The following is a 16033-nucleotide window of genomic DNA, read 5'->3' as shown; positions in this document are numbered from 1 at the left end:
CAGATGCCGGACATTTTAGGTGAAGAATTGCAGTCAGCTCACTTCTCTTCCAGTTACCCCACACACATTTATGCACTCATCTTGTATTTCCCCCAAGTTCCAAAGTGTGTTCCTCTTCACAGTCTGGTGGAGTTGAAAAGGTGTGGGCTTCATTTAAAAACAAGAAAAAGAAAGGGCTGGGGTGGTGTCAGGCCACTGCCCAACTCTGCTGCAGTCAGGAGAGCCCATGTCTGCAGCCAGGGAGCTGGGACCTGATCAGTGGTCACGGGGTGAGCTCTTTTAAAATGACAGTCACCTTGAATGAAAACAACCCTAACTGAAATGGAAATGAAGAGGTTCAGCATGAGCTGAAAAACCTGCCCCAATTTGTATTAGTATGCCCAAGCATGTCTGCCAAAGCGCTTGTGAAAAGTAAATACCTACTGGGAGGCTGCATGTTGATTCAGAGGCAAATATACCTTTAAAATACAAGATAAACTCTGAAAAGTATGAAGTCTAACAGATTCTGCTGTTATCAACAATCAAAAAATATAAACTTACTTTTAAGGAAAGTGACACACCCACACTTAGAGGAAAAGAGCTGTAGTATGTCTTGGTCACTTATCTGAAAGGCAGCAAACTACTCAACCAGATGAAACCAGATATTTTAGCTAGTAGGCAATGTTCCTTTACTTGCTGTAAAGCTTCCAAACCCACATTATGACATAATTTTAAACTTTCTGCAAACTCAGACACCACCAACCTAGACTTCAGTTTCGTATATAGTTTACGTACAGTACAGATGTTTCTGTAATGTTATTTAACATGTTACTGTCCAATTTAAAATTTGAGTTATCCTCCTCTTTAAATAGTTTTCCTTAGTGAATGGCTAAGATGGCCCTTTGTGCTATGCTCTACAGAATTTTTGCTATAAGCTTCCCTTAAAGGACTATCCAGAATTGTGTGTTATCCTCTTCAGTGGCTGGTTTTTCTTCTTTAAGTGGAAAACCAGGACACTGTGGTGGGATCTATTTATTCAACTTCTATATCATGTATAATGTTATAAATACAGATTTTTTTTTAATCACATAATTAAGTTTTGAATGATTTCCAGGTTTTTCCATGTGTGATTATTTGTTATCTTGTAGCTCAGCAAAGGCCTAGCCTGCGGGATCCTTCCATCTGGTCTGTTGTCTCTTCCCTTGGAAGCACCGAGAATTGATATGAGGGCACAAACTCCCAGGAAGCTAAGCTTCCTGTCAGCCAAAGCTGAGGCTCTGAGTCAGTGAGGTTGAGCTCAAGGTGTGTTTTCCTCTATACATGTGGCAACAAAGGGGTAAAGGCAGCAGCACAGTCTGAAGTCTGGGCCTGGATGCTGAGATTGGACCCTCATGTTCATGGAAACTAACATAAGTCCCAAGCAGTCTTGCACAATACTCGTGATACAGGACTTAAGTCTTAGGACTGCTTACAAATGAGCTAATAATACTATTTAAATGTGTGGACAGAAAACATGTAGATTTAGAGTTAGACGCAGTGCAAGGCATATTCCATTACCTTGGTCTCTTAGCTATCTTTTTTTTGTATTTGGATTTCCCCTCTGATTTGGAAATACAAATTGAGATGTAAGGTTCTTCCATTTCTAAAGATGAATTTTGTTTATATTCCAGAATTGAAAGGGTTATAGACAACAATACTACGGTGAAAATGGTTCCCATCAAAATAGTTCATTCTGAGAGCAGCGCAGAGAAGGAGAGTCGGCAGAGTCTTGTCAGTACTATGGAGCCTCCTGCTTTACCCAGTGGTTTGGAAAAGGATCAGATTAAAACACTCAGCACTTCTGAGCAGTCCTATTCACGATTCTGTGCTTACACCAGGCAAGGTGTAGAACCAGAGCTGGAAGCCAGAACCAAACCAGCTGACCCTCAACCAGCTGAAGAACCTGGGAGCAACTTGAAGGACAGCAATGCTGCCACACAAGCAACCAGCTATGTAAAGGCCAAAGAAAAGAGCTTTGAAGACTGGAAGTCAGAAGAACTTGCCAGAGAGATTGTGGGAAGAGATAAATCTCTAGCAGACATATTAGATCCTAATGTGAAAATCAAAACAACAATGGATCTGATGGTTGGTATATTCCCTAAAGATGAACATCTCCTAGAAGAAGCTCAGCAACGCAGGAAGCTCCTGCCAAAAGTTCCTTCTCCAAAAATTTCAGAAGAGAAGTGAGTATTACTTTATGTAAGCCAGTGTGTCCTTGTAAGCTGCTATCCAAAGTGTACCAGTATTCTTGTGGGGCTGGAGGTGAGGGTCTTCCTACTGTTGAGGTTTGAGTCTTTTATAAGACTTTTTTGTCAGAATATTAGTTAAGCATTATCTACTAACAATACCATTAATGACAGAAACAGAACAGTGTTGTACAATATGAAAAATTTCCCAAGACCTGGTTGAAAACCGTTTTTTGACAACTTAAGGAATAATTAACTTTTCCCGTTTCATAGTGATTAGATATTGTGCCAAGGTCATCCGGTCTAGTATCTAGATAGAGAATATTCAAGCCTTTTTTATGTGATGGAAATTTACAAAGACAGGTTGAAGTGGGCATGAGGCATTTCCTGGAATTGAATGAGATCAAAGTAAGAAAATAATTAAATTCTGTTCATGTTGATGTTCTGTGGTTTTCATTTTCTTGATACAAGTTTTCTGATAAGTTATAGCCTTCTAGAGAAGTCAGTGTGTGATTCCGTAATCAAAAAGTTAAATACTTAACATTGTAGTGTCCCACATTTGGCTGTCTGAAAGGATACTCTCTGTGACACTGGAGGTCTTCACAGGACTTTGTGAAATATAACTTTACATTTTGTTTCCAGATGAGATATCTTCGATCCATTTCACCTCTTGTAGTGGTGAAAGGTCTTCTGTACAACTTCAGTTTTAGCTTTTACTGGTCACAGACTGAGTTGATACAAATTTTCTTTACAGACAGCATTTATTTATCCTGTTTGCATAGGTAATGGCTTTCTGTTGAGCCCCCTGCTTCCTCGGTGAAATGATTGCTCTAAAAGATTGTCCTTTCTTTTCATTGATTAGTGTGTCAAGGCAGTTAATGAAAGTTTTGACTTTTTCCCAGGAAAGAGGAGCAGAGCGCACCGTCTGCCATCTCCCTGACAACCAATTCTACTTACTACAGCACATCTGCACCAAAGGCAGAGCTACTGATTAAAATGAAGGACATGCAGGAGCAGCAGCAACAGCAGCAGAGTGAGGATGATTCTGAAGATGAGCTGGATCATGACTTGTCAGAGAAGAAGGTAAAAAACATTTCTAAAAGTGTAATGAGAGGCTCTGAGTTTTGTGCATTTCATTAGCTGTGAATTTGTTAGGTTAAACACCCCTCAATAAAAGGCCTTTTAGATGTACAGGATGACTTAGAAAAATCAGAGGTGAATTAAATGTCCAGCTTTGAATTCAGGAACTGGAGATTAGGTGCTTCTTGCAATTGCATGCAGGTTTTGGAAAGTCTCAAGGGGAGATGTTTTGGGGAGGTTATTTTCAAATATCGTTTTCCGTTTGAGGTAGTTCTGCATTTCTTACACTTACTAGGTACAAAGAAACACCAGTATGTATCCCACTGTAGCTGATGGTGGTTTTAATTGTTCTATACTTTTGAAATTTAAGTCAAGATTGGGTTTGTCTCGAGAGAAGGAACATACACACACACCCCTTCTTTTTTCTCCTCCCCCCCCCCCATTTATTTCCATAAGCAGCAAACCACTTGGCCCTCCATTTCTCCTACTTCCCAAATTAATAACCATTGTGGGAGATAGCTAATCAGCTTGGTGGATTCAGTGGAACTTACTTGTCACAAAGGAGGCAGCCTTCTCCACTCTTGTTCTTCCCCATCCTTTGGTGTTTTATTTCTGAAAGGTCATCATAATCCCCATGATATTAAAATGATGATCTGACATTTCTGTGGTTTGAGGAAGTGGTGTCCTATGTTAAAATCATTGCACTCATCTCAGTAGCGATTTTGCACAAAATATTTTAGTCATACATCCCAGTACGGATAAGCTGGAGGAAATGGTCTGTTTGATCAAGTAAAGTAGTGTAGTTTAACTCTGTTTACCTAAACCGGTAATGCAGTGGTGTGCAGACTTTTTCTGCTGAAGTCAACTCTCTGCTGAATAATCAGCTGCCAGGGTGTACTTGATAATCCAGTCCCAAAGACACATCTTTTAATTATTACGAATATACTTAGTTGCTAAGAATGAGAGATTTTGTAGAAGATTCACATCTCTGTTTCAGTGCAGGAGTGGCTACCACCATATTCAAGGGAGCTGTTGTGTTTTCTGTTAGCTCTCTGTTTTATTTTAACCTCCCTCTGCCGCCTCTGCATCGCACAGTTCAATACACCATGTACTGCCAGGGGCATGGTATGTCTGCAGCAGCAGACCTTCCCTTACCCTCCTGCCCCACAGCCACTGAATCCAACAGCTGTACTGTTTAGACAAATTAAGGATTTCCCTTAATTTTAAGTATAATTTGGTTTTATCTGGTGCCACACATGATGGTCACATTCATCATTTTTGCTAGAATTAGTTTCATTCTCATTAACTGTAGGAGAGAGGGAAAACTGAACCTTTCTTGTTTGCCCAACAAACTAAATACTAAAACTTTTATAAGCAAAAGTACGATTTACTGGTGTTGGTTTCTTAACAGGAGAATCATGTTCACCCTTTTCATACTCCTCCGTCCATCCCCCCAGCTTCAGTTACACAACACTAATCATAAGAGAGAAAATTTTTCTTTAAGAGCTTTTAGCAGAACTCTCCCATCTTCTCTAAGTACACATGTTGTTGTAGCCACACACACTGCTGCTTACTTCTCTCCCTGCTCCTCCACATGCAGTAGGATGGAGCACTCAGTTCAGTGGGCTTTCATCATGGATCTTGTCAGAAAACATATAAAATTCAGAGTAAGTGGGTCAAGGCATTTTTATAAAACAGAATATATGGCTTGGCCCAGCTTCATGTATTTGGCAACAATTTAACAAGGGATTGTTAAGGACTTGAACACTTTTATGACTTTAGTTATTTTAGAGGGGGCGTACACCCAGAACCTGTTATTTGATTCCTAGAAACTGGGCGGTTCTGTTATGAGATATCTTAATTGCAGTCCAGTGTGGAATGATTGCAGTATTTGTCATTTTCTGCTTTGCAAACCAGAAATGTGTGGTACTTCTTTTTTTACTTTTGAAATAAGTATAGGAATTTCATATAGAGTTGTTAATTCTTTTAGTTTTATTTTTGGGTCGATCCCTGTATTCCTAGCTAGCAGGAATGGAATGTATGTGTCTCATGTACTGAGTTTAATATAGTTTTACCACAATTATAAAATACTGATCAGATGTTGAAGATGCTGCAAGAGTGGTTTTTATAGCAAGGAAAATCCATGTGTGGCTGAGTAGGAAGTTTCCCCTTTGTCTTTAGGAAAGTTTTGACAGTCTGAAGAGTATAAATATAATTGAAGAGTACCAAGTTTTTCCTGGTTTTAGGCCTGAATTCCTTAGGAATGAAGTGGTGAGTTGAGAGCAGAGGATAATTTACATAAAGCATGCCAAGCAGTGAACCACCTGAGCAACACTCTACTGAGCTACTTTCTGTGTTGCTAGTCAGATCAGCAAGAATTACTGGGGAAAAAATAGGTTTTGTTATTTTCTCGTGTACTGGTACAGAAGTCACAGCTATAAATTATTCATCTGCCAGTTTCAAGATGCAGATTGCAGCTCTTCTGACTCAATAGATGTTAAACACAATACAGGTTTTCTGCTGGGTAGCGAAAGCAGAATGAGCACACAGTTGCTGCATGCAGGGACTGTTTCATCTGGGTAGGAAGCAATCAGTGATCATAAGCCAATTCTTAATAGATATGGCACTTAGTATTTATGGCCTTCTCACCTGCAAAATCAGTCCCTTAGAGGCTGGCTTCAGCTGCTTGGGGACATCTAAACAGGATGTTACTGGGAAAATGGCTTCTTTCTGTTTTTTGAAAGACAGAAGCTGAGAGAGCTGATCTGGACTGTCAAACCAGATCAGTAAACATGGAGCACACATACGACCTTTTTTCATTAGAGAAAGTTGCAGCACAGCTGCAGAAGTGAAAAACTTGAGATAATAACATAGGGTACAATGGTATCCTGTTGTGTTTCAAATGGTGAAACAGCAGCATAGTGCATGTCATCGGAGGGAAATGAGAGCATAGCACTGTGACCTACATAATCCAAATCAAACTGCATTTGCATTGAGGGAAGGGGGAGAAAAAATCAAATCCTGCAGATTAATCAGTCAGTAAAGCAGGCATCTGTAGAACTGCTTACTACCTTAATCTTTTGGGCACCCGGACTAACAGATAGCCCAAATCCCGATTGACCTGGACTGAGTACATTAAATCAAAAAGGAGAAAACCAATGTGGATAATCCATGGGTGAATTTCTACTTTCAAAAAGGATGCTGAATTTTCAGGGTGTAGTTGCTTTCTGTTAAGATGGCAGACTGTTTTGGTTTGGTTTTTTTGTTCCCAAAATAAATTGGCAATGACTGTTCAGTGGCAGCTGCTATCAGTATGTTTCTCAGTAATCACGAAGGCTTGTAATCAGATTTGCATATAGAAAGCAGAGTTCCTAAAGAATACCATGAGTAATTTAAAAAGAAAAAGAAAGGGCAATGGGTACTGTGAAATAATGACCATTTTAAAGGATGTAATTTCCATTCAGAAATTGCACTGAGGTGTATTTTTAGAGAATGCTTTGGGAATTTTTCTTACCTGAAATTAGCTGAATACCAAATAGGCATCTACATTTAAATGAATGAGGCATTTTTAGGATATGATTCATCTCATGTTAGGGTAGACAACTAACTGAACTGACTTCCACCCCTTGTGCACAAGTGAGAGCTAGTGGGTGACTAAGGAACAGGACCTCTTGCCCAAATGCAGGGAAGTAACTGGGCAGCACAGGCTGACCACAGGTTCACTTGAGGGAGAAGATTTGCATTCTTTGTCTGATTCTGCCTGTGATGCACCTGACATGTTTTTTCTAAGGCAGTGCATGTGCTTCTCAGGCAGTGGGGGATTATAGTACAGAAGCCCCCCAAACTGCAAGTGAGGTGGTATATCCACTTGGCATGGGACAGTGGCAGCCAGAGACTCTTGTTTGGTCCTTTGGAAGAGCAGCTTTGCACAGGGCTGCTCTGTACGATACAATGGCTTTTGTTCCCTGTTCTGTGCCATAGGGATTATGATCTCCCCACAGAAATGTTGTACAGCACTGTTATCGCTAAGATTTTCTCAGAGAGGAAGGGTTGCTATTGGAGGAACACTAATATTATGCAAAAAGGAAGAAAAAGCTAGACAGTGCCCTAGTTTTAACTGTATCATGTGGAAAATACAGGATTGTTTTTCTGGTGCTGTGTATGTTCCTAAGTGCAGTTCTTCAGCAAGGTGTTATGGACCTGATATTTAGAGAGAAAAGGATGTGCTGTACTTTATGCTGTTCCATAGCAGGCTTTGAAGCTGTTCAAAGAAGAAGCAGGAATGCTTGTTGATGAGGTGGAATTCCTTCAGCTTTTGCCACCAAGGTAATTTGCTTTAATACAGGTCTCAAGCTAAGCATTGTAGAGCCATGTCCTGAACCTTTGAATCCAGATGTATAGACCTTAGACATATCCTTAGATATGTATTTATTTGTAACACACTCATTGTCAAAGCCTCATGGGAATTTAAAATGTATTGAAGTGCTAGCTGACATGACTTTCAGAAGGAGGGAAAAATGCAGTAGTGCTAATAAGTTCTTATCTGCTTTATTTTCCACAGCAAGAACTTATTGACAGCATTAGTAGGAAGCTGCAGGTGCTGAGAGAAGCACGGGAGACGCTTCTGGAAGACATCCAAGCAAATAATATACTGGGGGAGGAGGTAGAGGCCATTGTGAAAGAGGTTTGCAAACCAAATGAGTTTGACAAATTCAAGATGTTTATCGGCGACCTTGACAAAGTGGTCAACCTCCTGCTGTCCCTGTCCGGTCGTCTGGCCCGGGTGGAAAATGCCCTTAATAACCTGGATGACAACACTGCTCCGGAAGAACGGGTGAGAAAGGCCAACAATAATATCACTGCATTTACTGAAGCTGGAGTGGGGGCTTTTGTTTGGTTTTGTTTATCTACACTGCAGAGCTCAAGAGGAGGGATAAATCTCATCAGGCCATTTGTTTTAGATTTCTTAAAACTTTTCTCTTTGCCTTGGTTTTCTTGGAATACTAAAACTACAAGCGGCTTGCTAAGAAAAAGTGGGTTAGGGGTGCACCATACTGGAAAACAGACTTCTTGGCAGAAGTTTAAAGAAAGAGGGGGCCTACTGATAAGAGCTTAGAAAGGAGGCAAACAAAAATATTCTAACAATTCAAGATGGGAAAAGGAGTGTTGCAGAAAGCTTACAGACTTCTTTATACTCAATGATCGTGATACAAATCTATAAAGTAGTTACAAAGAAAATGTTTTTCAGCTACTACAGCTTCCTCCACGATGCTGCCTAGCAAGGAACAAGAGCAAGGGACAAGTCTTTAAAAAAAAGGGGGGGGGGTGGCTGCAGAGGGGAGGCATTGCAAAAAGAGTTTTTTACTAGAAAACATGTTTTACACAAGCAGAGTGGCCTGGTAGTGATATGAAGGAATCCCAGAGATGTAAAAATTTCAGGAGAAGGAACATTCAAGGTGCTCTTACCTCCTGGATCTCACCTCTGCTTGCAGCAATTTATCTTCAAATCCCATCAGGCCTTAGCTGAGAAGGAGATAGCTGGCAATGCAGATACCCACCAAAGGAGAGATGTAGATATGTGTGAAACTTAGGCTAAAATAAATAGAGAGGGTGGAGGGTGTTTGTGTGTCAAGTGATTTTAACTTCTACGGTTTAATGAATGTGAAGTAGGATTTTTGGCTTGTAGCTGTGGACTGAAATGCCAACAGTCCATCTAAGTGTTGTAACAGAATTTTTTCCATGGGCTGTGGCTTCACAATGTGTTTGTTGAGCCTGCTCCACTGTTTCACCCATAAGAACCAGTAAGGGCTGGGACTAATCTGAAGCTGTGCTTTTGCTGTTTGGCCCTAACATACTTGTTTAGTGACGGTTCAGCCCCCTCTCTGACTGAGGCAAAGGGAAGGTATTTGACAGCTTATTAGAGGGCAGATCAAAGTTTCTGGCACTTAAAGAAATTTAATCCCTCATTAGATGTTTTTTTTAAATGTGGTTGCAGTTGCCTAATGGGGAAAGAGCTACCAGATGATATGTGCATATAGGAAACACACTTTGAGAGCTGTGATAAAAATAGCTTACTGACTAGGTCTGGAAAAGGAAGATGGTGAGGAGGTGGTGTAGTAAGGACAGTCAGAAATCATTTGCGTGCTCTGCTGTCAAATTTATGCTGGCAGAAGTCCAAATCCCTAACGTATTTTAATCCCCATTCATCTTCTCATCCACTGACAGCAAAGGCTTGCCATAGTAGCATCAGAAACCCATCAGAAATCATCAGGAGAGGTCCATCCAGAGATTGATGGAGACTAGCCCTGGAAAGAAGGACTTGGGGGTGTTTGTGGATGACTCAGCAATGTGCACTCGCAGCTCAGAGAGCCAAATATGCCCTGGGCTGCATCACTAGCAGGGTGAGGGAAGGGATTCTGCTCTTGTGAGACCCCACCTGGAGTGCTGCTTCCAGCTCTGGGGCCCACAACACAAGAAAGACATGGACCATGTCCGTGGAACATGTCCAGAGGAGGCCACTAAGTTGATCAGAGGGCTGGAGCAGCCTTCCAGTACCTAAGGGAAGCTTACAAGAGGGCTGGAGAGGGACTTTTTACAAGGTCATGTAGTGATAGGACAAGGGGGGATGGCCTTAAGTTGAAGGAGGGCAGGTTTAGATTAGATATTAGGAAGAAATTCTTTACTGAGGGTGGTGAGGCACTGGAACAGGTTGCCCAGAGAGGTTGTAGACTCCCTATCCCTGGAAATGTTCAAGACCAAGGTTGGATGAGACTTTGAGCAACCTGGTTTAGTGAAAGGTATTCCTGCCTATGGCAGGGAGGTTGGAACTAGATGATCTTTAAGGTCACTTCCAACCCATACCATTCTATGGTTCTATGAAATATATCTAGAAGTGTTGGTCAGAGATGCTTCTCAGATGGATCAAGTCCTGGGGTATTTTGACTATAAATCCACTGCGTGTAGAGTTACATGTGCATTTCTTTGAATTTAGACTGGTGCTTGTGGCTTTTTTGGTTGTCCTTTAGTATCTTGTAGATCAAATGATAATATTTGGTGAACCACTAATGTTCAGAATGAACGAATGAACCACCATACAAACAAAACAGGGGATTTTACTTCCATCCCTGGGGATCATAGCACTGATTTTTTTTTTTTTTTTAAGGCTAATGTTGTCTAATAAACATTGCTCTGATAGCTTTCCACTTTCTAGAAATCAGCAGCAGCTTAGCAGATTTTCTGAACAGAACCAGTCAAATAATCACTGGTGAATTAATTTTTGACCACTAGATGCTCTGTCATAGGTCTTTTTTTGCCACAGGAAACAGTGTCACGTACTTCAAGTTTAGCTTCTGGAAGGGACTTAATCTGAAAGAGCTACCAGCCCTTCCCTTCCACACAGTGAGGCCAGTGTCCTCTCATTACTTGTCCTGTGTGTTGAGAACACTGAAGCACTGAACCAGCAGTGAATCCACAGAGGTGATCGGGTGCCTAGATCCCCAAGACTTGCAAGACCAGGGACAAGTACCAAGGACAGTAGTTTAGGAACTGGATGCTGGGAAGTCAGATACATGGAGGGAGTTCACCTTTGTATGGCTGTGGTTCAAAACAGCAAACGGCTCTTGAAAAAGATTCTCAATAGAAAGAGTGAAGGATTGTTCTATCAGAGGAACTTCAAATAGCCTGTGTTGGCTGGGGCTTCAAAGCAGTGGTAACTGCAAAAAAACTCTTCTACACTCTGCTTGGCTTTAGTTGGTTGAAGATGGTCAGATAAAACCATCTGACATCATTTACTCTGTTAGCCTGGGTGAGCCATTTACCCATTGCTCAGAGAACCTCCTCAAGAATGGTGACTTGAGCCTGTTACAGTGTGTTTCACTTTACCCTTCAAAGCAGGTTTTCTGGTGTCAGTCGTCTTTGACAGAGGTAAAAACAAATTCGAGAGGTATCTCATCTGCTTTCTTCCTTTCTGCATCCCACTTTTTCCTTAGGTTTTTCCTAAACCTCCACAAGGGCAGAGTTATGAAGATGTTATGAAAAGTTCATAACATAAGTAGTGTTTGCTTTTCTTAAACTTATCAGGTTATTCGTGTTCATCTGAAAGTCATATCATAGGCTTGGTAGAAGAAATCATGCAACTTAAATCTCAGGAACTGTTATGAAGGACTAAACATCTGACTGTTCTTGTGTACGTTAACAATGATAACAAGTGACTTGAAAAACAGAACTGTTTCATCACAGGGTTATGTAGGTAACTCTACAGCTGAGGTACCAGCTGGTTAATATATGCCCTCTTGTGTTCATCAAACTCTGTCTAGTTCTGTCGCTGCTGCTCAGTGTACACACAGGCAAGGCTGCCTTGGAGAGCAGTGTAGCCACACTCCCTGGGCCTGTCTGCTAGTTGCACTGGTGAATTTAGGAGAACTGTAGTTCCATGTCTTTCCAGCAGATAGTTCTGATTGCAACTTGCAGTGGGATTTTTTTCCCCTGGCATAAGCTCAAAGGGAGATTAAACTTTGTTTTTTCTAATAGTGTGTGATTTCTGTGACTTGTCTTCCTTAGCTGTCTTGAATCCTGAGTTAATCTAAGTCATGTATTTTACATATATTGAGAGCACAAATCTGAAAACATTTCGCTCTTGAGCTTTGGACTGTCTATAGAAAAAGAGACAGCACAGGATATGTGTGCAGCTCTGGCAGGTGGGTTTATTAGAGCTCAGTGGTCTGTATCCCCCTTTGTCTTGTACTTCCATCTTAAAAGACTCTGTATAGTCTGCAAAACCACTTCTCAGTAAATCCTTCAGGCTTATTAAGCTGCATATGTGATTTAACAGAAAGTGCAAATGAATAAAATGGACGCGTTTGTTTGAACAGACTGAGGTTTATTTGAAGACAGCTTCTCAAAGAAAATTCATCTCTGGAGCAAAGCTAACAGTTATGGATTGGTGCCTCTTAGGGGCACTTTTTAATTAAGTTCACAAGTCTGCACAGGAATTCTTGTAGCCCAGCCATGCTCTGTCATTGGAAAAAGGCAATCACTTCTAGGCAGACATCTGAAATAGGTCGGATTAATGATACTCCTGTTTCTTTCCATACACTGCTAAAGGAGTGTAGCCGAGTGATTCAAATGGGACTCAGACAGGTTGACGGTGTAAACAGGGCGAGAGGAACCTCAGCCTCCTTGCTCATGTTTGTGAATGGAATGCACAGCACAGCTGCTGTCCTCTGCCGTCCTCTTTCCTTGTGTGTTTCTCCATTCAATCTCCCTTTTTCCTATTTTGTCTCTTGTGAAGCCACAAAGCAGAAAGTTTGCAGCCCTTTTCAGAGAATGCCTTTTTTTTTTTTTCTTTTTTGCTTCCTTTCTGTTCTCTTGCCTCAGCTTTCTTTCTTGCTCATGTCTGAAGACCACACGACTTCATGTCTCATAGGGACGGCATGTGGATGCAGCAGAATTGCTAAATACAGTGTCAGAAGCTGTGAAAGAACAAATTGCTCCATTAATTGGTCTGTTTCTGGGTTCTGTAACTGCAGTTGTCAGTGCTGTGTATTGAAGATGTAAGATGTTGCTGAGTGAAGTCTTAATTTGAAGAACTGTTTTGAACTGTTTTTCAAAGGCAACTGTATTTTATACAGCTATTTTGAACTATTAAATAGTAAAACAGTCTTTAAAGTAATTGCTGTTGAGGCCAATAGAAATTAATGGTGCATCTTTCATTGATTTACTACATTTTTTTCTGTTTGTTAATGCATTTTATTAGAATAAACTTTAAGGATCACTCCTTTTCTACCTTTCTAAATATTCAGGAAAGTCTTTGTCTTTGCAGATAAAACAGACTTGAGACTTAAACACTGAAGCTGTTGTCCCAGCCTAGTGAACCCAGTGAATTTCTAACTGTTTTTTTTTTCTCCTAAGCGGACACTGGTAGATAAGCAAAAGCTGCTGACCCAGCAACATGAAGATGCAAAGGAGCTGAAGGAGAACCTGGATCGTCGAGAGCGCATTGTCTTTGACATTTTGGCAAACTACTTGAGTGAGGAGAACTTAGCAGACTATGAGCACTTTGTGAAAATGAAGTCGGCCCTGATCATTGAGCAGCGGGAGCTTGAGGACAAGATCAAGCTGGGGGAAGAACAGCTGAAGTGTCTGACCGATAGCCTCCAACCCGAGCGGCTCAAATAAGGGGACTGGTTTGACCAACCATGTGAAAAATGGGAAAGAAGGAAGGAAGGGGATGGGTTCCAAGTATACAAATGAGTATCTTGGCTTGCCTGAGTGTCTGGTAGAGAAACAAGTGCACAAGAGAAAAATAGCTCTCACAACAGCAATAATGCTCTTTCATTTTTTTTTGAATGATATATTTAATTTTTTAAGACACATTTTTATTGCTGGACTCTACAGCTGTTTCTCATTGCTTAACTTGCAGAAAGCTCCACCGAAAAGGACAGACTCTTAACCTTTCTGCTCAGTACATTTGAAGTCTGTGGCAGTTGTGCATGCAAACAGTGATTTTTAGAATAGGCTGTATACTTTCTTTATGTTCAGATGCTGCACAGACTGCTGGGAAACCCAACAACAATTCATGAATGCACACAAATTTAGAAGCTCTACATTTAGTGGGTTTTTATTTTTTTTTAAGACACATTAAATAGGGGAAGCGTGTATCTTATAGCTAATATATTCAGATTGCTGAAATCTAGTGTCACTCTGATCCTGTGGCATCAGACACTTTTTTTTGTAATATTGTATATAGGATGGCACTTTCCCCTTGCCGAAAATAACTTTAAGATCAGTTTCAGTTCAAATGCTTTTTAAACCAGCTTGCAAATCACCTAAATACTACCTTGCTGAAGATTTTTTTTTATTATTATTTTGCAAGACCTATTTGTACACCCTTTTAATGCAGTGCAAGTGATTTTCTTTACCAAGGTGTACTTGATTTAAGAAACAGGCTGGAAGTACTGTGCTGATTTTGTTCAAAACATTTTTCATCTAAATTATTTAGAAGGCTTGTTTGTTCTTTTTTGTGCTTTTTATGCATGTTTTTATTATTCTTCCCCCAAACCCACAACCCTTCATGAAAATAAATGTGGGTTAAGGACACTGCTTCTATTTTTCTTCTGATTGCTCAACATTGTGATGGTTTTATACAGACAGTTAAGTTATATTGAAGTTGACCTACATAATGCTGATCATTCCTCTTTCTCAGACTACCGAACGCAATATAAACACTTCTGCCTTGTAAATACTGTGCATTACTTGGAGCAACTCTGCTTTGTAACTGTGAACAGAAGTGGGACTGTTTGTTTGCTTTTTCCATTGCACAGCGATAAAAGAGAGGATGCTAGTTCACAGTATCAGATTACTGCTTGTGTTCTCATAATACTGCCGTTGACTTATAACAGATGATTTCCAGTAGCTCCAAAAAGAGGTGCTAACTCATGTTTTAGTGCGGTAATAGGTTATGCTGACTTGCTTAGATGCCTACAGAGAAATTCTGTAGTGTCTCAATGTCACATTCTGTGTTAAGATAAAGTTTTGCAGACAAAGTCTTGGGTGACTTTGTGTATATGCCATTTACTTTGTAGTAAGGAAAACATTTATCTCTCCTCAGACAAATAGGTTCCCCAACAAGCCATTTTCAAGGCTGATGTGAATGCCAGTCTGTAGCTAAGCTGGTTGAAAATACAAGTAGTCAGCTGTTGAAAAGAGAGAAGAGACTTCTTCCCACTACTCCTGCAGTATGGCAGCATTCACAAGAGTTTTTCTGTCCTTCTTACCTAAATTCTCTCTTCTGTGGGGAGAGAACTGGAGAGGTGCTGATCAATGAATTCCTTGCGAGCTGGGGAACCGGAGAGCAAAAAATCCCCTGGAACCAGTTCCTTTACAGAGAGGTGCAAACATTAAAAGGACTGTTGCCCCCTGCCCCCACCTTATAGTGCACTACTTTGTATAACCTGGACCAAATCTTTAATTAAATGATGTTGATGTGTATCAGTTGAGGTCAAATGGAGCTGCCATTTTACAGGACCTACAGCTGACCTTAGTTTCTCCCTCTTGTTCAGAAATGTAGTCTTCTGACATCTCACGGTTATATGCTGCTATGTTCCTAGGACAAGTGATCCCTTTGTCCTTAAACTTATCCCTTAACCATAACAGACCCAAAACTAAACATAAATTATGCTTGTCTTTTAGCTTGGAGAAAAGTGTGCATTGTTTTATCTGTGGCATTTTAAAAATTTTACATATTGTGGTTACTCTGAAATGTGTATGTGAAATGTGAATAATAATATAATTGCAATGTGTTTGTATACAGTACTTCGAGTTAGATCTCTGATAAAAGGTAGCAATATTGTGAAAGCTCTATCTATTATCCTTTTCACAGAACAGTTGCGTAGACACCATTTCCTTTCCTTTTTTAAAACTCTTGAAAATCTCACCCTGGGAAACCTGAAGGTGGTTGCCTCCCAATGTTATATGTAAATCTGTAAATAGCTATACTGTTGCTTTTTGGAAAAATCTGGTGCTAATGTTTTGCCTTTGGCATCCTGGAGATGGCCGTTTCTTCATCCTTTGTTCTTCTCAATTCTAGATCTCTTTGTATAGTGAAAAATTTCCACAATGCTTCTTCAACTGTTTGGATCCTGCAGCCCAGAGTGAAAATGTACAGTTTTCCTGCCTGACACTTAACACGTACCTACTGACAAATGGTATTGCTTGACTTTGAGAAAATAAACTGTATATTTCAATGTAGA

At 40.4% G+C, this 16033-nt stretch overlaps 1 protein-coding gene across 1 annotated transcript in view; it reads left to right on the top strand.

Annotated features, from left to right (window-relative positions):
• The window catches only part of SHROOM2 (shroom family member 2), a 122813-nt gene extending 106780 nt beyond the window's left edge, over positions 1-16033 (top strand). The window contains 4 exon segments of the mRNA XM_032679295.1: positions 1650-2201; positions 3107-3287; positions 7846-8118; positions 13194-16033. Of these exon segments, the coding sequence (XP_032535186.1) occupies positions 1650-2201; positions 3107-3287; positions 7846-8118; positions 13194-13460 (1273 nt within the window). The 3' untranslated portion in view covers positions 13461-16033.

The sequence above is a fragment of the Chiroxiphia lanceolata genome, chromosome 2, assembly GCF_009829145.1.
Source record: "Chiroxiphia lanceolata isolate bChiLan1 chromosome 2, bChiLan1.pri, whole genome shotgun sequence".
Lineage (NCBI taxonomy): Eukaryota > Metazoa > Chordata > Aves > Passeriformes > Pipridae > Chiroxiphia > Chiroxiphia lanceolata.
Note: the sequence above shows the minus strand (reverse complement) of the source record. Positions and strands in the feature narration are given on the sequence as shown.